The sequence below is a fragment of the Sarcophilus harrisii genome, chromosome 1 (genome assembly GCF_902635505.1).
Source record: "Sarcophilus harrisii chromosome 1, mSarHar1.11, whole genome shotgun sequence".
Lineage (NCBI taxonomy): Eukaryota > Metazoa > Chordata > Mammalia > Dasyuromorphia > Dasyuridae > Sarcophilus > Sarcophilus harrisii.
Window position 1 is genome coordinate 385,151,575 of NC_045426.1, and position 23,273 is coordinate 385,174,847.

Below are 23,273 nucleotides of genomic sequence, written 5' to 3' on the forward strand. Positions count from 1 at the left end.
ATCATGGAGGAGCTGAGACTTTAGGAAAGAGGCTGCTTTGTCCAATTTTGTATAAAATGTGGGGACAGAAGCTATGCAGCTGAATCTTCTATAGAGATTTGGAAAATGGCAGTGGAATCTTCTTTTTTCTCTTCAGATTCTCAATGAGACTAGTCTAGAGTCTTTCCCTCTAACACAGGGAAACTTGTTCTTTATTTTAAATGTTTACTTTGTCTTTATAAGCAATATTAAGTGTAAGCACCTGCTGATAGATACATACTTATTGGAGAAAAGAAGAAGAAACAGTAATAACTTATTGGGAATACAGTCTCTAGAGAACAAATGATCTAACACTGAGGTATTTTGCCAAAAATGTTTGTAATAGCACCCACCTCTCAGAATCATTATAGAAACCAAAATAACACAATAAATGTAAACTTTTGCAACATTAGAATAGTTTATAAATGTGTACTGCTTATTATCAGATAGAAAACAAAATGGTTGTATGGTTTAGAAGAGAGAAAAATACATGTGGACTTGTGTAGGAATTAAAGTAAGTTTTGTAAGAGTAAGATAGAAAGGAGGAGCAAAGCCATTTCTCCTTTGGGAGATCTCGAGCAAAATCTTTGTGGAGAAATTTTTTCACAACTCCATGATTACAGGAGGTAAGTCCCCTGAAGGTGGGGAACATGTCTGTGTTAGACTTTGTTGTATCCCTCATACCAAGCAGTAATTGGGCCTAATCTAAGAGCTTAACAGGGCAGTTTGTCTATGTCATAACATAGACAATAACATAATCATCCCAGATGATAACAATCATCCCAGATGTTCTACTCTACTCCAACCTCCCAGGGCCAGCAAATCTTTTGTGGCAAAAAAAAAAAAAAAGTTACATGCATCCAACCCAAACATGTACCAGTAACAGAGCTATTGTTATTCAATCATGTGATTTCTTTGTGATCTCATTTGGGGTTTTCTTGGCAGAGATAGTGAAATGGTTTACCATTTCCTTCTTCAAGTCATATGAGAGATGAAGAAAATGAGGTAAATACAGTTAAGTTAGTTGCCAGTCTCACATAAATAGTGTCTGAAGCCAGATTTGAACTCAGGTTCTTCTGGCTCCTCATCTACAACTCTATCCATTGTGCCACTTAGGTTTTTACAGTGGGTTAAACTCTGTTCTCTAATCCTGCAAGGAAGGAGAGAAACATTTATTTCTTCTCCAGGGCTAAGACTGATCATAATTAAAAACAAGTTTTATTAATTTTTTTCCATTATAAACATTTATAGATTATCTGCATTTCATGCATAATGTAAACAAATTAAGTAAGATCAATATTATAGTGATTCCTTGGGAAAATGCATTCAACATTCTACATTGGTAGCAAATCCCTTCCATGCCTTTATTTAAAAAAAAAAAAATGACCAAAATCTACTTACTGAACTCTACATTCATTCTATAGAAGGAAAAAGAAAAATTCCTTATAACAAAGATGCATGGTCAAGAAAAATAAATTCCCCTAATGACATCATGCAGAAATGTCTTATTCTCTACCCTAATCTGTCACTCTTAGTTATGGACAGTTTATTTCATCAATGATTCTTTGGAATCATGAATAGTTATTCTATTGATCACAGTTCTTATGGCTTTCAAAGTTACAGTATTGTTGTTATTGTACAAATTGTTCTCCTGGTTCCATTCCTTTCATTCTTCATCAGTTTCATCAAGTGCCTTCAAACCTGGTTGTTGTTTTGTAATATTGATGTTACAGTATGAATTGTTGGTCATTACAATTTTAAATAAGTTTTTAAGATGAGAGGAAGATGAGAATATACAATAGCTATTAGAATCACAAAAATGTCAGGTCAACCCTGATATTTTCCAGCAAGAAACTATGAAAGTTATCTAGTCCAAATATTTCATGTTGCATGTGATGCGGGAAAGATTCCAATCTTTGATTCCCAACCCCCCCTAGCTAATGTAAATTACCCTTTGACTCACAAATCCTGGTCCCTTTGAATTCCAATAGAAGATCCGGACCTGTCCCAGCCCCACACAGATCTGAGCCAACTTTGGGGCTATACCCCAAAGCCCCTCGAGCTAAGTCTCTGACTTAAAAGGGCCACACTGGGAACCCCTTTTTGCAGAGATTCCAAACATGGCAGCCATGTGAGGCCCCTCTGTCCACTGGACCCTCTGTCCAGTGCCCTCCTTATCTCTACCTTCACCTATCTCCTACTTCTAAACTCAGTAATAAACCTCTTTTATTAATCTAGCTCTCGGGGCCAATAAATGCTTTTATTGGGAATTCCGCGCCGTTACTAGACCTCATATACCACCGCATCCTTGCGCCGAATCCAAGGGGATTGCAGGGGAATTGTTTGACTCTTTGTACCCCAAACCTGCCTCTAGACCTAACTAAACCCTAATTTCATTTAGGTACCCCAAATCTAGACCTCAGCATGTGGTCTACACCTCAACATTTGGTTCCTGACCTCAACACATGTGCAGAAATAAAGGTCCAGAGGAGTAGTTTGATTCTCATGTAGTTAGTAAGAAACAGAGCCAGGATCAACAAGCATTTATTAGCTGCTCTATATATGCCAGGCATCCTGCTAGATGTTGGGTATATGAAGTTAAAGATTTAAGTAATTCCTACTGCCAATGCTGTATACATGTTTATGTACAATAAATATAAAGAGAAAAAATGCAAATAAGAACAAGGATGTTGAATGCAAGGTAGTTCGTAAGGGAGTATCATGGGAATTAGACCCAAAATAGACAGCGCTCATACTTTTGTAAAGAAACTAAAGCTAATAGGGATGAAATGTCCAAAGTCATGCAAATAGTAATTATCAGGGGTCCTGATTTCATATCCTGAGATCCCTTCCACTTCTCACACTGCAAGGCAGAAATTCACAAAATGACTATGCTGTAAATTTCTGATTGTATACTCAGAATAACTCAAGGTTTAGAACTCTTTACATTAAAGGACTGATGGTCTTGGAATATGATATTCTGGAGAGCAATGGAGCTAGGATTACAACCAAGAATCACCTACCCAGAAAATCTGATTACAATTCTTCAGTGGAAATGATCATCAACAAGACAGAGGATGATTATCAAAAGATATGAACAGTTTTTAGATGGAGTAATCAAAGCTATTTATAGCCATATGAAAATATGCTCTAAAACACTATTGTTTGGAGAAGTGAAAATTAAAACAATTCTGAGGCATTATCTCATACCAATTGAACTGGCTAAAAGGACAGAAAAGGAAAATAACAAAAGTTGGAGGGAATGCGAGAAAAAAACAATGAAACATTACTGCATTGTTGGTGGAGTTGTAACCTCTCTGAAGAGCAATTTGAAACTCTATCTAAAGGGCATGCATACCCTTGACCTAGTAATACTAATACTACTAAGTTTGTATGCCAAAAGGTATAAAAAAACAAACAAGAAAAGGAATGATATGTACAAAAAATATTTATAGCAGCTCTTTCCTGAGGGCAAAGAATTGGAAATTGAAGAGATGTTTATCAGTTGTAGTATGTGATTGTGCAATAAGGAATGATAAGTAGGATGCTCTCAGAAAAATTTGCACAAACTTACAAGAGGTTTTACAAAGTAATATTAATATTGTAAGATGAACAATTATGAATGACTTGGCTATTCTCAGCAATACAATGATCCAAAACAACTCTGAGGGACTTACGATGAAAAATTCTGTCCATTCCAAGAGAAAGAACTTGGTGTGTGAATATAGATTAAAGCATTTTTAAAATAACTTGATTTTTTTTAATCTATGATTTCTTTTACAACATGACTAATACGGAAATGTTTTGTACTACTACACATATGCAACTTATGTCAAAATGCTTGCTTTCTCAATAAGAGGATGGGGAGAGAGGAAATGAATGTTAAAAATTGTTTTCACATGTAATTCAGGAAAATAAATTAAACAAAAGTTTATTTAAAGGTATTAATTAAACTTTTTTTTCCCCCAAATGTATGCTTGAAATGCATAATGTACTTTTTTACTTTGGGCTCTATTTTTAGATTTTATTTCCACATCATTAAACTGAAAATCATAAAAGCCTGCTTTCCTTTAAAATTTTTTTCATTTGTTTTTGTTCTTCCAACATATCTTCAAAAAACTTTTTATTCTTAATGTTAAAAAACTTACTCTGAATCTCTTGAATTTTTAAAAATATGCCTATTTTTTGTCATGTTTCATCTTTTGTATGTGTCCTTTTAAAATCTAAGCCAGAGATTAGTCTATGCAGTCATAGTGATTTCAGATAATTAGAGATGGAAGAAACCTCAGGTTAGTTCAAGCTTCAGTTTTTATAGGAGAAGAAATGGCAGAATCAGTCTTCTTGACTACAAATACTTTGCTTTTCCCACTAACCAAAATTCTCTCTTTAGATGTCTCCGTTGTTTTCCATCAGGAATAGTTAAAATATTTTGAGAATTTAATTTAATTTTTTTTTTTTTTTGGAGATGTTTCTATCCCTCTTCAGCCATCTTCCTTTTTAGTACTTTAGCATTTGTAACTGTCAGTCAACCTGTGACTTCTCTGAACTTTTTGAAATTGCTTTCCTAAAGTTGAAAAGATAATTTCTTAACCATGCTATGTCCCCCCTTTCTTATCACAAACTACAAAGCAAAATGATCATCTTGATAAAAGGTTTTCAATATTTTCAGCCTACTGCTAATCAACTTTGTCTTTAAAGTACTTAATTACTTCTCTTCTGACTTTTAAAAGAGAAAATCTTCACCAAGGTGTAATTTTACAAGACACTTTTCTTTTGTTTTTAACTTCTAACAGAAATACAGATAATTCTTATCCTGCTTTCATTATTACATGCTTACTATTGGTCTTCTCTGCCACTTTTGCTGCCATTTTCAGGAAAGTATCACACATAATTTCTATCAGCTCAGAAAAGTATTAGAGGTCGGCATGTCATGGGTTGATAGTTTTGTTGAATCTCAACACCAAAAAGTCACTGTCAATGGTACTGGGGAAAGAAAAAAGGGGAAAGAGGTCTAAAGGAGATAAGATATTGAATGACAGATGCAGCTCAACTCAGTAGAATTTCCATAAGATACTCTTACATTAGCAGTTATCACTAGTTATTTCTTTGCAAAAACCCCAGAAAAAACATCATATTTGTCTCCTGAAGGGTTTTACAAAATGGAAAAAAAAAGTTCTAAATCAGATGGCACTTCAAGTGTTTCCTAACTATTGCTAACAATGAGAAGAAATGTGGATATTACTCTCCTGTAGCTTTGATTTGGTTGAATGAGGCTTTATTAGCTCTTAACAATCTCCCCAAGTCATTCTAGGAATCTTCCTCCTAGATGTAGTCCTCTCACCCTACCTTCACCTAAACAGAGAAAGCTTTCTTTGGAAAAAAATAACTTTTCAGTTCATTTTTTGTTTCTCTAACTCATTAGCTTTGAATTTTCTGAAAACCTTTAGATGAACAAAACTGAAAATCCAGTATGTTCAAAATTTTGGAGAAAATAGTGGAACTTTTTCATCTGTGAAATGGTATAATTCCTTACTTTCCAGGATGTTAAAAGCAAAATATTTTACAAATTCTAGTGTTACATAAATAGGTATTATAATTACATTATTACATACACTTTAATTTTACCTTCATATTCAAGGAAGAACTGGGTACTTATTGCAAGAATATTTTGAGGCATTAATGTTTATTCCAATTTAGGTCGTACATATTTACATTTTGTAGTAGAAAAATATTTATAGGCAGAACTTGAAGGTATTCCTTCCCTTCTGCCTTTTTTCCTTCCAAACCAAATCAATGCTGCTCTAACCAAAAAATAATTCACAAAACAAACATAAATCAATTGCTTAACAGCTACTTTTTTTTATTTGACTTAACACTGAAAAGTCAACTTACAATAAGCCAATCACAAGAAAAAATGTTCAACTGTTCAGAATAAGCAGTGATTCCACAGTGCACATTAAGACTTTCAAGGAGTCCTGTGAAATAACAAATACTGACACTTATTTATTACCTTTGAGAAAATCAGCATTTCTCTCAAAGTATGATTCAAAATTATGTAACTGGATTGTTGCTTAGCTGAGGGTAGTCCATAGAATTTTACAGTCAATATCAAAACAAGACATAATTTTACAATTAACAAGAAAAATTCTCAAATTGAGGTATTCTTTTAAGAAATTTTTTTTTAACTGAATATTACTATATCATGTGAGATACAATTAAATTAGATTTGGACTATTTAAAAACTTGAGAAAATATATAAAATGTTCAAAGTTTCCAATGGATGTGCTTTTTCTATGCAATTTAATATAAACCATAAAACAAAGTTTTTGGTTTTTTTAAGCCACCAAAGCAATTAAATATCATTGGAATGGGAGGGATATAAAGATTAAGGATTCATCTATGGTCAAGCTTTCACCATTAAATAAGACACAGTGATTTTTTTTCTTTTAAAATTAATTATGAAATAATTTGATTCAGTGCAAGATTAGTGCACTTTTGTACCTGGGACATGGATGTTATTTGAGAGATGCATTTGTACCAAGGAATATCAATTATGCCACAGTAAAAGACATTTTTAAAAAGGGAGAGCTTCAAAAAGTACTCTGCATATACTTATCACCACATGAAACCTGATGAATTATTTTGAAATTAAAAAAGTAGTATGCTTCCTTAAATCACATTCATAGTCAAGATTTTAGTATAATGCTCCCCATTCCTTTTAGTGAATTAGTATATTAGAAAAATGCCTTAGACCCAGGAGACATTAACCAGAGGCAGGTGTCATGCACAAAACTCCTGGACTTTCTCCTCTCTTAACATAAAGACCATTCTAAATGGTGTCTTTGAGTAGTTCCTTTTTTTGGGGGTGGGTGGGTAGGGAGAAGGGATATATATAGAGACAAAGAGAACACAGAACGGAGGAGATATTTGAGTTGGAAAGAGATGAAGGAAAGTGAAGAGTATTTGACTAATCAACAATCATTATTAAGTGCCAAATGTATGCCAGGAAAAAAAAATTAAACAGTTCCTGCATTGAACAAGCTTACATACTTGATGTGAGAAAAAAAAAACTATAAAGGATTCAGATACGGCTTAAACTCTTCTTTCTCCATTGATACCTGTGGAACAGACAGTAAAAATCATTAGGAGTTTTCATTGCAAAGCATGATTGTTACCTAGGAATAGCCAGAGGATATTTGTTAGAAATGATTATTACATACAAAATATAGATGTAATTTAAATAATATCTACAGGGAACCATTAGCACAATATAATTTTGCCATATAGAACACTTCTTGGTAATGTTACTTATTATAAGGATTACCTATTATGGGTGGCTTCATCTTTTCTTTTAACAAAGATGAATTTTCTTAGGAAGAAAACTGAATATGATGGAGGAACCAAACATGTTGTCTCTGACAGGATGGAATTACCTCATGTAAATGAAGGAAAAGGTGTAAGTTTTTAATTTCAATAAACTGAAAGAACATTGGTGTTCCAGGAGGGGATAGGATCTGGATATACAATTTCACTGAAAATTGTGATCCTGTGATCCACTTCCTGGATGAGGAAATCCCTCTACCAATAAAGATACAACATATTCTTTTTCTATGATTAATGGTCTCAGTGGGTTGCCCAGAGCATTTTAAGGATAAGTCACTTGTTAATGATTACACAGTTGGCCAAGACACTACCAGATCAGTGGCAGCAACTGAATCCAGGTCTTCACTGGCTTTGAGACCAGAATGCAATCCATTATACCATCTTCCCTTAGTAGGTGCAGCATCTAATATTGGTTTAAAATATGACCCCTTTGTTAGATGCAGTGCAATAAAGAATCTTCAAGAGTACTGTTTCAAAGATAGTTGAATATTAAGAATATTTCAACATAAAGATAAATGTAAAGCACTTTTTTGGGGGAGGAGAGGGGATAATATAACTCCTGTTTGAGATTAGACTCTTTCTTATTGTTGAGTGTATGATCCAGTCCCAAGATAATTTGGGGGTTTTCTGTACCTTAAAGGAGTGGGGAATGAAGAAAAAAAAAGGAAGGATGCCACACTCACCTTTTTTGCATGAATACAGCAAAAATCAGACCATGATTGGAGCAAGGGGAAGCCAAAACAGTTTCACAGCTTGGACAACACTGCTATCCAATAGATTCATTATCATAGGGATAAAAAGTCTGTGCTTCCTGCAAGGGGAATATTGAGTTTTCTAGGGGATCAAGCTATATGGACAGCATGTTGCTGTAGAGATCTAAACACCCCACCCTTCAGTGAGCAGGGGACTGGTCCTAGTGGAAGAAGAAGTATGAGGCTAAGAGATGTTATTTAGGAGGTGAGTGGTTCCTGTCCTCCAGAAATAAAAACAAAGCTTATTGTTTAATTTAAAAAAAATTATCTATGATTAAATTAAAATCTTTTGATGAACCTAGAGAGAAATTAAGAATTAAAAAAAAGTTAAACTCAGAGCCTCAGTTACTATCCCAGAAAAAAATTATAGTGCTATATTACTGAAGATCATGGTATATTGTTAAAAGCTAGCTTACGTATAGTCATGGTTATTAGAAGACATTCTGTAGAAAGAGTTAAGTATTTCTGTTTCTTCAACATTTATAATTTTATAAGGGGCATCAGATACAGGACTGATATACTACCCTGATTAGATTGTTTAATGTAAACAAAGGACTAATATGATATTAGAAGCAGACAAACAGCAACTATGATGAAGTCTCAATCCTAGATACACAGTAACTTTAAAAAAAGGGTTCTAAATAGAATATTTCTATGGTTTTCCTTTTACATCCACACACACACACACACACACACACACACACACACATATATAAAATTGTTTTTGCTGTAAAATGATTCTTACATAGAAAAGTACTACTGTAAACATTAACTTTGGTTAAATTTGCCCTCCAAAATATATGAAACATCTAGTTTGATCTTTACAATAAAAGACAACATGTAACAAAATATATGTTTAAGTATATAAGATTTTTACATTTTATTACTTCAACATTTAAAATTCAAAATTATTTTTTGTGATAGACAATGACAAAATGAATGTGACTGTCCCCATTTATCCCCCACCCTCCCAACATATACATTCACAGGCTTCAACAGCTGTTTCATGCCTGCTAATTCTGGTTTTCAAAACCATGGTAGCATAAAAAGTATTAAAGCTCTCCTTTCTCCCCAACCTGACAAAAAGAGTCATTCACCTTAAGATTTATCTACATTCACAGTTCTGAATGCACATGAACTATTTAGCATTATTACATAAGAAAAACAGAAAATCAGGAGGTACAAACATTCAATACAAGTCTGTGGATCAGAGATTTTTTTTTTTTTTTCTGAATATGCCCAATGACATATATCATACAAAAATCACTTCATATACAGACCTGAAAGAATTGAGGCAACTTCAGAATTGGGCTTTTTTTTTTTTTTTTTTTTGGTCCCTTCCCTTCAGGATCTCAGCTCTATTAACTTCATTCATTTACCATTTAAAAAATACCATATTTGAACATTGGATCTTTCTTTTAAAGGACACAATGAATATTTATTCACTATATAAAATATCTACTAATAACTTTTAGCTACAAAGTCCACATCTGAGTTGTTTTGTGTCCAGTATATCCTATGAGGCGCTGAAATTCATTCTAGTAGACTTATTTCACCCTTGATCTGAATAAAAAATAGAAATCTACATTCTTATACAGAAATTAGCAAAATTCACAAAAAAATTTGACTGGTTATCTAAATAGGACTACAAATTTTAAAGTTTTCAAAATCCTTACTGGTAGAAAGAAAAAAACAAAAACCTCAAAGATCCTTAAAGAAAATGAGACTTTTACTCTATTTTCCTGGATATGGCATTTTGTAAAGAGATGCCTAAGATAAAAAAAAAAATCCAGTTCTGTTTATAAATGAAAACTTTAGTCCAGAGGCATATATATGCGTTAGGAAACATGCTAGAACATGTGACCAATTATTGGACTTCAAAAATGAATTTTTGCTTAATTATGGCTAGAAAGGAATGGAAAATTATGTACCACAAAAAGGATCAAAGGGGAAACCATATTATTCTGTCTTCCAAACTTCCTGGAAGCATCACTTGTATTTTTATCTCTCTGACACAAAGAGAACAATTAAAAAAAATATATATATATATATATATACATATACATACACAAACACACACACACACACACACACACACATATATATATATATATATATCTTTTTTTTTTTCCTATACACATATCCCAGTAAGACTTTTTCCCTCCCCCCTCCCATATATGAAGGAATTTTTTCATCTATTTTACCAGGTGACACTTAGGGTTCAACATTTTAGAAGGTAGACAGTTAATATGGCAAATACATAAGGTTGCACTAGTGCCTGCAAACCAAACTCCAGAATCTCTATGCTACTATATTTTCTTCTACAGGACAAGCTCTGTTTTGACATTAACCTAATAGACAGATTTTTCTCTCTCTTGGAAGACTGAACAGACAGGAAAAACATTTCTAGTTCATTTTCCTTCCACTCATTCCTAGCCCCTAAGCTTAAAAATGATCTGATTGCATACAAATAATTAATTAATGGGGAGGGAGGAGCCAAACTAATTTGACAGAAAAAAATTCAAGATATTTATTTTTCTACTCTGAATATTATTGCAGTTTACCAAAGCAATTAAAACAATACAATAACCTGAAATGTCTTGAACTCCTTTCACTGAGTTATCTTTCACTTTTTTCTTGCCTTATAGATAAGATTTTCAGCAATATGCAAATACTTTGATCAGGGATTAAGCTATATTGAATTAAATCAATTTACAACAGAATCCTAAAGTTGTCAATATGAAATAAAAATTCACCAAATAGGAATCCTAACTCACAATTAGTGAAAATAGCCAAGATATATTTGGTTAGGGGCTAGACTATTAAAGAGTACCTTTATGAGCCAATAGACTTCAAGTGGCTAGGATAGCTTCCTTCAGTAGAAATCTATTTGGAATTTTAAAACAAAGCCAAAATCAAGAGTTTAGTACATATACTATTTAAAAAAAAACAAAAAACAAACCCAGAACTATAATTAAATATTCCCACACTTTTATGGGGTGGGGAGGAGGGGAGGAATAGGAAAGGGAAGAGGGGGAACATAGAAAAACAACTCCCTTTCATAAAAGTGTTGAATATTTCCTGAAGTATCTAAATGAAAATTATAAAAATATTTATAAGCTCCCACACAGAATTAGACACACATAGAAAACAGAAAATGCATCCTCCACATTTTGTATTTGTGGAAGATGGCAAGTCTTTTAGACTAGCTCCAAAAACACACACAACAAATTAAAATTTTCAAGTGTAGACAAAGAGTGTCTTGGGGTCAGAGCTCCCTACCTTTTTGCACTACCGTGGAATGACAGCATAAAAGACTATTTGTAATGTTTTAATGAAAATTAAAAACCAGATTTTAGACCATTTTGTGCCTTCCAAAAACTAAACAATATCCTTTGCATAATTTGTTGAATTCAATACTCTAGACAACCTGAATTTAACCGTCCTCAAACACAGAAAAACACTAATCACCAAAGTGCACTTAAGACCACAGCAGCTACATTATTATTCTCTATACGTGCACACTCTTTTAAGACACTTTGTACATAAAATTAAAACAATGGAATATGAATTAGGATGTGCCTTCTTTTCAAATACACATAAATTATAAGGAAGGTAGCACATTCACAGTCTTGGTGCTCACAGACTTTTTATAAAGAAACAACAACAACAACAAAAATCCAAACCCAAACCTTTCCAGACAAGTTTGAAGACAATAAATTAACATTTTATGGGAGATTAAAAAAAAAAAAAAGGGAAATTCTCACAAATGACAGGAAGTATATATGTCATGTGTATTGGAATGATAATGGAACCTAGGCAAGGGCTTCTCCTCTTCACCAGGAGAAGGAGATGATGCTTCATTATTAGTTCAATTTCTTCTGAAAGGGGTTGCTCTCATCTTCAGTATTTTTAGGGCTGAAGTCAGTACAGAAACCATTAGGAGTTGGAGCAGAGGGTGTCTGAACACAGCTTTCAAAACTTGCTTGATCTGGATATAAATATTCTTCTGCAAAGTCTGGGTACACTTCTGCAAATCTGCTGAAGTCAGCTAGAAAAAAACAAAGACATTTTGTGTTATGTGGGCTCCAGGTAAAAGGCAAAATTTTAGGGTTATGGGAGAGTATCACTGTGTTTTGTCCATGTGCCTACTTAGAACACAGACCTTTCCTATAGACTGTGACTTCTGTGTCTTTTCAAGGGGACATGGAGAAAGAACATTTGGGATCCTTCCTTGCTGAGATACTTAATCTATCACCCAGGGTGCAATTATACTGTGCAGGCAGGATACAGTTCAATGTGCGAATGTAGATAAATTTAAAATATTCCTTGCTATTCTCTCTACTACAATCACACCTCAGTCTAATGCTGCAACGTTGCAACAGTAGTATCCATGAATTCTAAAAAGGTGCAACTGTGGAACACAATTCTGATATTGCCACCTATCCTTCATTAAGATTTTGTATCATCATTCACAAATTGGAGGGGCTCATCATTTAAAGGTATGAGATGTGGGGGTAAGGGAAGCATAGAAAAATTGTCATCTGTATCAGTGAGGAAAGATGCAAGTCATAGTAAACCTTCTAAGGATGCCATTTTGGTTTAGGTGCTCAGATAATGAGAAAGAATGTTAGTAGATAGAATGCTAGATTCAAAATTACCAAAACCTGGATTCAAATCCTGCTTCAGACATTTACTAGCTATGTAACCTTGGTCAAGTCACAACAACATCTAACCTTTACATAGTGCTCTAAGGTTTGCAAGGTGCTTTACAAATATTTCATTTTATTCTCACAACAACCTTGAGTAGTAGCTGGTATTTTTATCCCCATTTTTAGTTGAGGAAATGGAGGCAGACAGAAGTTAAATGACTTGCTCATAGCCAAAGAGTTAGTGTCTGAAGCAGGATTTGAACTCGGGATTTCAAATGCCACTTCTCTACGCTCTGTGCCACCTAATCATCTCTTTGAATATTAGTTTTCATATCTGTAAAATGAAGACAATAAAAATCATCCATCTCAATGGCATCTCCAACTTAGCATGTCCCCAAAAGAATTATCTTCTCCCCAGTTTTTACCCTCCCCCCTTTTTGAAAGGACTACTTTCCTCTTGGTCATCAGGAGTGCAACCTCAGGGAGCAACTCTGTATTCTAATCTATCCCTAATTTATCAATTGCAAATGTTTTTGCTTCTACCTTAATCAACACACATTTATTAAGTACCTATGTGCAAGGCACTAGAGAAACAAAGAATGAAAGTTACTTTTCACTGGAGCTTCCCTCTATAGCTCTTATATTTATCCCTTCTTTCCCTCTCCTCTCATCTCAGTTCAGTCTCTTCCCCTTACACTTATTCCAACAGCCTCGATATCTCCTTCAATATCTCTTCTCACTAAACTGTCTTGCAACACAGCTCCTAAACTCTATCTCCAAAGCACAGATCTAACCACTGCCCTACTCAAGAATGTCTAATACTTCTAGCTTCTGAGATAAAATACAAGGTTCTTTGGTAAAATTCTTTCCTATCTGATCCAGTCTTTCCAGATTTCACATATATCATTCTCCTTCACACAGTCTATGTCCCAATCACTTCCTGTTTCTAGTGCTTGACATCTAATCTCTCATATACCTGGCATTGCACATTATTTCTTACACCTGAAATTCACTGTCCTTACCTCCACTTCAGGGAATTTTTGGCTTCCTTATTTATGCTCAGCTCAGGTGTCTACAATGATAGGAAGACTTACCCAATTCCCTACTTGCCAAAATCCATTCCCCAAATTACTTTGTAGATAATTTGGATTTAATTTTCTATGCAGCTGTTTTTACTCAACAGAACATTAAGCACTCTGAGTGTTAAGACTTTTAAGTTTTTGTCTTTATATATTCATAGTGCCTATCATGGGTGTCTGCTATAGAGGAAGTACTTAACAGATATTTATAATGTCAAATTATTATAATATTTTGAAAGTAGGTTGGCAGATCCTTGAATTTTGGGGTTAAGTGACTTGCCTATAGTCACACAACTATAAAGTATTAAGTGTCTGAGGTTAACTCAGGTCCTCCTGCCTTCAGGACAGGTGCTCTATCCATTGTGCTATGTAGCTGCCCTATCCTTGAATTTTTTAAAAAGTCAAATGTTTTCCAGCTGCTGTGTAGCTAAATCTATTATTTTGCTAATTCTGAATCATTCTTTCTTTAAAAAAAAAATCATATATTTGCATAAATTCTCTGTGTCTCTATTTTCAAGTAGAGATACTTTTGAATTGTGACCACCATGAAAGGAATGATGTTTCCTATGTTAATAATCTATTATTGAATTAGTACTAAGGTTTTTTCTCTGCCTTTTCCTTTTTTAAAAATCAGCCCCTGTAAGTTATTTATGCAACCTTTGAAGTACAGGGCCCATAATGACATGAAATCTTAGGCAAAACTAATCCAAATGAAAAACTCAGATCTGATCAAAAAGTACATGAATTTTAGTTTAGGTAACTTGGTAGCTTCTGGGCCCATTGTATTTTAATTGGACAAGTCTGGCTATTAGTGGATTTCCCTTTTGTCAACATTATCCTAGAGGAGGTAATATGGATATAGAGAACTTCCTTTGACTAAGACTAAGTAATCGGGATCCTGTCCCCCATACCCTCATTAGAATAACCACCTTCATTCTCTCACTATTTATTAACCAATCAGAACTTAATACCATCAAGAAGGCCCACTCTTCTAAGGGCATAAGTGTTGAAGGGATTCCATGAAGGGTTTTTGGTATTTGAGAGCTTTTATTAATTCCATTAATTCCATAATTAGTAAAATGACTAATTACTCAGAAACGATGTCTCTCTCCAATTTTTTATATATCACAAACAGAACAGATAATAAAAAGGACGCCAAAGGGGGGGGGGGGGGAACAAAGCTTGAGCTTATGTGGCTAAAAAAATACCTAAGTTACTTTTTAAATGAAGTTGGGAGTGAGGGGATTTTGCTGCAAGCAGATGAGCTTCATGTTGTATATATCAAATGGACATTTTATACATCAAAGTAGCTGTCCCAAAATAAATACAATATCTCTCCAAAGATGCTAGATGGTATTCTTGGGTCAGCAGCTTCAATACCTGTGGTCCTTCCATTTTCCTCCATGGCATTCTCCAATATTCATAGAACCACAGTTAAGATGAGTATTTAGAAGTAACATTAATTCTATTTATCCCTTCAATCTGACATTCTGGTTGAGCCCTTGCCATGTATGAGCACTAGCTAAGGAAAGGCTGGGAGAAAGATTCTCAGTCTGTGGTGTCATGAGTAAGGCAAGGAGGATGAATAAAGGATCAGGAGCAGATCCAATCAATTGTGCTTTAAGTAATGTCAAAAAGAGCCAAGCGGGGAGAAAGGGGAAATGATTTTCAAAGTATAAAAAACAAAAGCCTTGAGGATACTGGCAATTTCTCACTTGCCTCTTTCCCTTGCAATATATTCAATGTTAAAAAAAAAAAAAAAACAACAACAACAAAAAAAAAAACAAAAAACATTCCCTCATAGCCCTATTCCTAATAATTGTTAAATATATTTATTTTTATTTGGTTAACTTATACTGAAAATGCTAGCTAGCTTGCTTTTAAGCTCATTTTCCTCTGGGAAAAAAAGTCCACTAAAAATAGTATATTGTGAAAAAACTGCTTGTGATGGTAATTGATAGTGTTCTTTAGTAACTTACAGTATAAACTATTTTTTGAAGAATATAATAAATCTCAGGTTATTTTACTTTTCTTTTGTGAATATTATCTAAAGAAAAAAATCACTGGTTTGGACTTTTACACTAATAAGCTATGTCATACCCAAACAGTATAGAATGACAAGCAGCAGCTGTTCCAAGCTTTCTTCATTGTCAGTGCTCTCTCCACAGGGTTTTGTACAGACATCTTCACCTCTTATTTTACTGAGAAAATTAAATCCATCCGTCATGAGCACCCTCATCTCCTCCACCTCAAACCCTTTCCACATTTTTTCTTGCTCTCTTCTCCTTTGTTTTACTTTCTGAAGAGGAGAGAGTTCTTCTGCTGGCAAAGATTAACCCCTCTCCTTGTGTTCTTGATTCTAACTCTTTCTATCTCCTCCAGAATTCCCTATTGTGCATTCTGTCATCTCTACTCACCACGTTCACTTGTCCTTCAAACTTCCCTATTTCTATTGAACACAACAATACTTTCTGAGTCACCTAGGTTCTCAAGTATGGAGCTAACCTGGAATTCTTCTCCTTCCTTTACTATACTGTACCATTCAGTGAGTTACCATGTCCTCCATACCAGAAGAAACTTACATGGAACCCACTCCTGAGAGCTGTAGGAATCAGATTAAATTGTAATCAGGAAATAATTAACACCATATAAAGAAAAATAGAATAAACATAAATAATGTTAATATGCAGTTTTTTTTAGGTCAATATGCAGTTTGTGGAGATCTTTTTTGTATAATTTACTGACTCGCATTTCTAATTGTTTGATACCATTGCTCAAAATAGCTTTTGAATCCATTCCTCAGTTTCTACTCCCACAGCTACTACCCCAATAAAATCCTCATTGCCTCTCTTCTCTATTGTTATGGTCTTCAAATGGGCACTTTCTTCTTGATTTCATTCTCCAGAGTTGTCAAGTTAACTTTCTAGACACAGAAACCCAATTAGGTCATTTTCTTGCTCAAAAATCTTTAGGAACTTTTTTTATCTTACCTGGTATTTAAAGTGTTCTAACTTTTATCTTTAGATTTACTTTCTATTATTCCCAGGCAAACTGGATTATTTGGCTGTTCCTTCCCATAGCCAACACTCCTTACTTCCCCCTCTCAGAGTCTTCCTGGAGGGTTATCAACCTCAAACTATCTGGGCTATTTGCTTCTGTATTTTCAAGGTGAAATTTAGGTAAGACTAACTGATTATCTGAACATCTAAGAAGTTGAATTTAGCTCAGATCTTTTTCACTATATACTGCTATACCACTTTCTCCTTCTGATATTAAGAATACAGAGATAAAATAAGATGCATATTTTGTAGTCAAGAAGCTTATATATACCTGTAATAATAGGGTCAGACACATAGTAAATAAGCCAGACTGACACTCCATTTTCCCTTCATAAATTACCTTATATTTATTTACTCATTTCTTTCTTTGTGTACATTTTGTATCTTCTTCCCTCCAGATTACAAACCATGTGAAGATACAAACTATTTGGCTTTTGGCAAGATCTTTGTATCTTTAGTGCATGACTTGGAGCCCTATAAATATATAAGTCCTTCATAAACATGAGGTGAGAAGTGAATAGAACTTAAACAATCCAAAGTGATAAATTCTACCTGGAATCTGTTATTTATTAAAGGTTCAATCAGCCATCAAACATTTATTAAGCATTTCATTTAGGTCAAACCTTGGACTTCTAGGTGGCACATTGGATAGAATGATGGGCCTGGAGTTAGGAAGACTCATCTTCTTGAGTCCAAATCTGGCCTCAGACATTTAGTAGCTGAGTGACCATAAGCAAGTCATTTAACTCTACTTCAGTTTCCTCATCTGTAAAATAAGCTGGAGAAGGAAACAGCAAACTACTCCAGTCTCTCTGCCAAGAAAACCCCAAATATGGTCACGAAGAGTCAGAAATGAATGAAATGACTGAACAATAATGGCCAAATACTGTGTTAAACACAAGGAATATAAAGATGGATAAAAACACAGTAACTGCTCTCAAGGAATTAAATTCTAATGGGGAGAGACATGTAAATAACTAATACACATACAATATGTATCAGAGTAGAAGGGAGTGATATATACTCAACTCTGGGAACAACCCACACTCCACAAAAGCAAGGGAAAAAAAGATTGTATTATGAAGTGGCCACAGGTTTTGCTATGGTCTCCAAGGTCATGAGGGGTCACACATGACTGAACAACAAACATGGAAAGTCATTTCAGAGAAAAAAGGAGAAAGCATCTCTATAGCACTGCTATTTATTTATTTTTGGCTGAGGCAATTGGGGTTAAGTGACTTGCCCAGGTTCATACAGCTAGGAAGTGTGTCTGAGGCCAGATTTTAACTCAGGTCCTCCTAACTTCAGGGCTAGTGCTTTATCTATTGTGCTATCTAGCTGCTCCCCACTATGTACTTTTTATAAATATTATTTCAATTAATTTCATAACAATTATAGTCCGTAGGTACTTTTATTATTCCTATTTTACAGTTGAGGCAACTGAGGCAAACAGGATTAAATGACTTGCCCATGGTCACATAGCTAGTAAGTTAGGTCGGATTTGAACTCAATATTCCTTTGGTCCAGTGCTTTCTCTCTTCACTGTGCCACCAGCTACCTTCGAGTTAAGGAAGGTTTCCTGCAATTTCCTCCTGCAGCAGGTGGGAGCTGAATCAAGTTTTGAAGGAAGTCAGGCAAGTCAAAAGGTGGGACTGAAGGGTAGAACATTCCAGTATAAAGTCACAGAGTCAGGAAATGAAGTGTCAGTCTGGCTTATTTACTATGTTATGTGTCTTACCCCATTATTATAGCTATGTATTTGTGTATATGTATGTGTGTGTGTATATATATATATATATATATACACACATATATTACAATATATTATATATATATATAATTATTATTATATTAATATTATATATGTGTGTGTGTGTGTGTATCCTTGACTGCAAAATATGTATCTTATTTTATCTCTGTATCCTCAGTGACAAGGGTAGCTGGGTGATATAGCAGAGAAAGCACCAGGTTGGAATGAGAAAAATATGAACTCAAATCTGACTTCTTAGATGTTTACTAGCTGTCTGACTCTGGACAAAGCATTTAACCTCTATTTGCCTCAGTTGCTCATCTGTAAAATTGCGACATACTTATGAAGGAATTGGTAAACCACTTCGGTATCTTTGCCAAGAGTCAGATATGACTGAATGACTGAAAAAAAAATATCCTCAAAGTCAAAAATGCTATTTTGTTTAAGTAGGCAGTTAATAGAAAAGGAGACAAAAAATGACCTACACCTGGGAAATATCTCATAAGATGCATAGAAGGAGGGAGGGATCAAACCAAATGCTCAGCATGGGGTGTGAATTCTTAAAGTCTTTGATTGAATTCATGACGCCTAATAGACTTTTGTTCTTTAGTTAATTTGCCACAGTCTAGAATAATTAGAGAAGAAACCTCTTAAAAGAACTCAGTCTAAGCCTGTGTGTCCGTATTAGTTGGCTTCCACTAGATAATCATGGATTTTCCACCAAAGGAATTTATGTGGCAGATTACAGGAATCAAAAATATCAATACAATTTTTTCACTGATGAAATGGTTTATAGCCAGTGACACCTTGTGGAAAACACTGAAATGATTTTGCTTAGAAACATTCCACAGTAACAACCTGTTAGAGTTCTCATCTTTTCAATGAGGGGGGAAGGAAGGGAGTAAAGAACAGAACTTGGAATTCAGAATTTAAAAAAAAAATGTTAATTTTTTTACATGTAGTTGAGAAAAATAAAATATGAAAAAAAAAATTAAAAAGAGAAATATTTCACAATAGCTCTCTTTTTGAAAGATTACCCAGCCATTTTCTTTGGGAAAATAGCAATACCCTGATCATTTGTCATGTAATTTTTTTGATTTCTTGAAGTATTGGTTGGTTATAGCTTGTGTTTACCTTGTGTTTAAATTAAGACACCATCATTTTTAACATTTAGAAAAGAAAGACACGAAGAAATCACTTTAGATATACTTTGTGGAAAATAGCAACTGCTTAATTTTCATTAGTGATTAAAAAAAAAATCATCTAATAAATGGTGGTGAGGATATCGATAAGTATTTTTCCTTCTTATAAACTTAAGTGGTAGTAAATTGAGTTCCATACTTCTCAGTTCTCTGGTGAAATCTCTGAGTACTTAGTCTAAACACAGCATTATCTTAAATTCATCATTATCATGGGTTCTTAAAATGATACCATAATTTTGTGACATTCAAGAATAATGACTACATTAAGAATTAGAAAACCTAGGATATAATTTCTGTTTTCCCACTATTAATGTTGAGTGAGTTCCTAAAATGTTATGTTCCTTTGGTTTCCTTCATGTAAAATAAGACTCTTGATCATCTCTTTGTAGACAATCTACAACAAAAAACCAACTCAAATCTCAAACGAGGCAATTTCTGCTGTTTAGCACATCCTGGGGTCACTTCCGCCTGGACCATTAGTTCCTATGTGGTCAGGAAGAACTGAGTCTTAATTGTATTATATAACAAATAAAGTACAATTAGGAAGGCATATTTCAGTTATAAATATAAGTAGCTTTCTCATTATGCATTTAATGAAGGGAACCAGTCTCTGATAAATTCTGGAAATCCCCCCATTACTTATTTCTTTGGAAATTCTGTCAAGGATGAAAAAAGTAGTATAAAGATAATAAAAGATATTTTTTTTTGGGGGGGGGAGAATTTCATTTGTTGGAGATTACCAACAACAAATAATTTGTAATAGAGACTCTCTGGGACTGCCTGGAGTTTCAAAAAAACTTTGGAACTTACCAAATGTGATTTTCTCCTTTTCTTCCTCATCTATAGCTCTAAAAAGATCAGTTACATTAAGCTCTGAAACACCTATGGCAGTTTTCAGAATACAAGCCAAATCCTCTGCTTTTATGCTTCCATCTTCCTGTGATTCGTACATCTGAAAAGGCAAACAAAGCTTCATTTATACTCTTCCTTTTCCCTCTATTCAAATTCTATCTATCCTTCGTGACCCATGCCAAATTCTATCCCCTTTGTAAAGCATTGCCTGATATTATCAGACTATATATATGGATAATCCCCTTTTCTACATGTATCTAACATCTCTACCACTCATTTTGGAACTTACTGTTAAATGGATATTTACTGAACATATAAATAATATGAGACTATCACTATACTACAGGTATGTAAGCTATAGTCTCATATTACTTATTTTATATATATATATATATTTCTTTTCCTCCTTCTCTTTTCTACCTCCCTCCCTACTTAATTTCCTTGTCTTTGTCTCTCTGTCTGTCTTGCCAAGATAGATGGACAAGGTCAAATCAAAAACAATTTTAAGATCAAATATGTCAAAAAATGTGTATGCCATGGATATCTGGGTTAAATTCTCTACCCACTCCCTTCCAAATGCTAAATAACATTTATACTCATATTTAAGTTCCTATCTTCCTTTATCCCAATCCCCACCCCCCACCCCCACCCAGTGGTATTTCATCATTGGGACACATAACGAAGGATTACAGGGTACAAAGGACTTGGGAACTCAGCTCCTTATATCTTAACAGGACCTTTTCCACCTCCTATCCAATGATTCTTCTGAGTTTAGAAGTTTGAGTTTTGTATAAGAAGGAAGAAGAAAGAGACTATCCTCATGAGATCCCAAACACTTCCAGATTCTTTTTTGCATGCATTTGGATCTCAGAATGTATATTGTAGACACACACAACAACTATTCTAGGGATATGTTGCCAATCTGCAAAATGGCCAGGATTGTGAAACAGAACTTGGAGGAGCTGGCTAGTAAGTGATGGTCTTGAAAGCACCTACTGCACAGAACAATCAAATGTGCTAGGGAAGACAAAATGGAGGGAGGAATTCACTAGGCCACATGATCCTGCCACTCCCTGTCCTGAGAATTTCCTACCTAGATACTAATGATGCTGTTGGCTGGCACCCATGACTTCAATGACCTAGCTTCCTCCACAAACTGCAGCTGAAATGCTCATACTGATCACAGTCAATCAGATTTTTTCCATATCTGAACTAGGCTCTAAATTTATTGACTAGGCTTTAGCCTTGTCAACAAATTCCAGTGGCTCTCTATTATTTCTAGGATTGGATATACAATCCTCTGTTTGTTTTTTTAAAGTCCTTCATAACTGGCTCCTTTTTACTTTTCCAGTCTCACATTTTACTCCCCTCTACCCACTCTGTGATCCAGGGACACTGGCTCTTTTGCAGTTTCTCCCCAAAGACTTTCTATCTCTCTTCATGCCTTGGTGTTGACAATCTCCCATGGCTACAATACTCTTCTTCCTTGTCTCTGTTACTTGGTTCAAATAAATACTCTCTCTTTCAAAAAGCCTTTCTAAGTCTTCCCTAATGCCAGTACCTTCCCAGTGAAATTTTCTCCAATTTATCATATATATATATATATATATATAGTATGTATATAGCTGTTTGCATATTTCACTCCCATTAGACTGTGAGTTTTTTAATGACAGGGATTGTTTTTATCTTTCTTGGTATTCTTAGCATTTAGCAAAGTGCCTGACATATAGAAGATTCTTAATAAATTCTGGTTACCTGACTGTGCAAACTTCAAGAAGACAAGAAATACAGCTTATGATTCTTTTATAAATCTCACAGTGCTTGGTACAGAACTAAGAATATAACAAGCTCTTAGCAGACATTTACTGATCTAGATAACACTAATTCACATTTTATGTTACAGCTAGATCCTGATTAGTGTGAACAGAATCTTCTGCAGTGGTTACCTGGGTTCACATTTACACTATTTGAAGTTATAATTATGTACTTTGTTCTAGCCCACTGGAAATAGTCAGTGAAAATTTAAATGATGTAGCATTTCAGTGGATTTATCATGTACACTAATTGAGATCTGGCTGTATTTTGGAAAAATTACTGCCTTACATTTTGTGTTATTTTAGACACAAGCCATACTGAGGGACAAAAGACTTACAAGGCAAATTAATGGTTTTAATAAGACAAAGGTTAATGGTGCAGTCTTCTTAAGAGAATAAATTTTTTTTTTATTTTTTTTATTTATTTTTTTTTTATTTAATAGCCTTTTATTTACAGGATATATACATAGGTAACTTTACAGCATTAACAATTGCCAAACCTCTTGTTCCAATTTTTCACCTTTAAGAGAATAAATTTTTACATTAAAAACAATTTCTTCTTTATTAAGATGGGGATAATAAAATCTGGCATCACCTGCTCCACAGAATTTTTTTGAAGAAAATACCTTGTAAAACTTAAAATCTTAATTATTATTATTGACAAAAATTAATGACAGCAATAATAATTATCAACATTATTATTGTTATTACT

At 34.2% G+C, this 23,273-nt stretch overlaps 1 protein-coding gene across 1 annotated transcript in view; it reads right to left on the bottom strand.

Annotated features, from left to right (window-relative positions):
• Window positions 1–10,339: 10,339 nt before the first annotated feature.
• Window positions 10,340–23,273, bottom strand: part of LPCAT1 (lysophosphatidylcholine acyltransferase 1) — a 142,945-nt gene continuing 130,011 nt past the window's right edge. The window contains exons 13-14 of the mRNA XM_031946103.1: window positions 20,706–20,847; window positions 10,340–12,204 (exon numbers count right to left, since the gene is read on the bottom strand). Coding sequence (XP_031801963.1) covers window positions 12,020–12,204; window positions 20,706–20,847 — 327 coding nt within the window. The 3' untranslated portion in view covers window positions 10,340–12,019. The remainder of the gene's footprint in view (window positions 12,205–20,705; window positions 20,848–23,273) is intronic.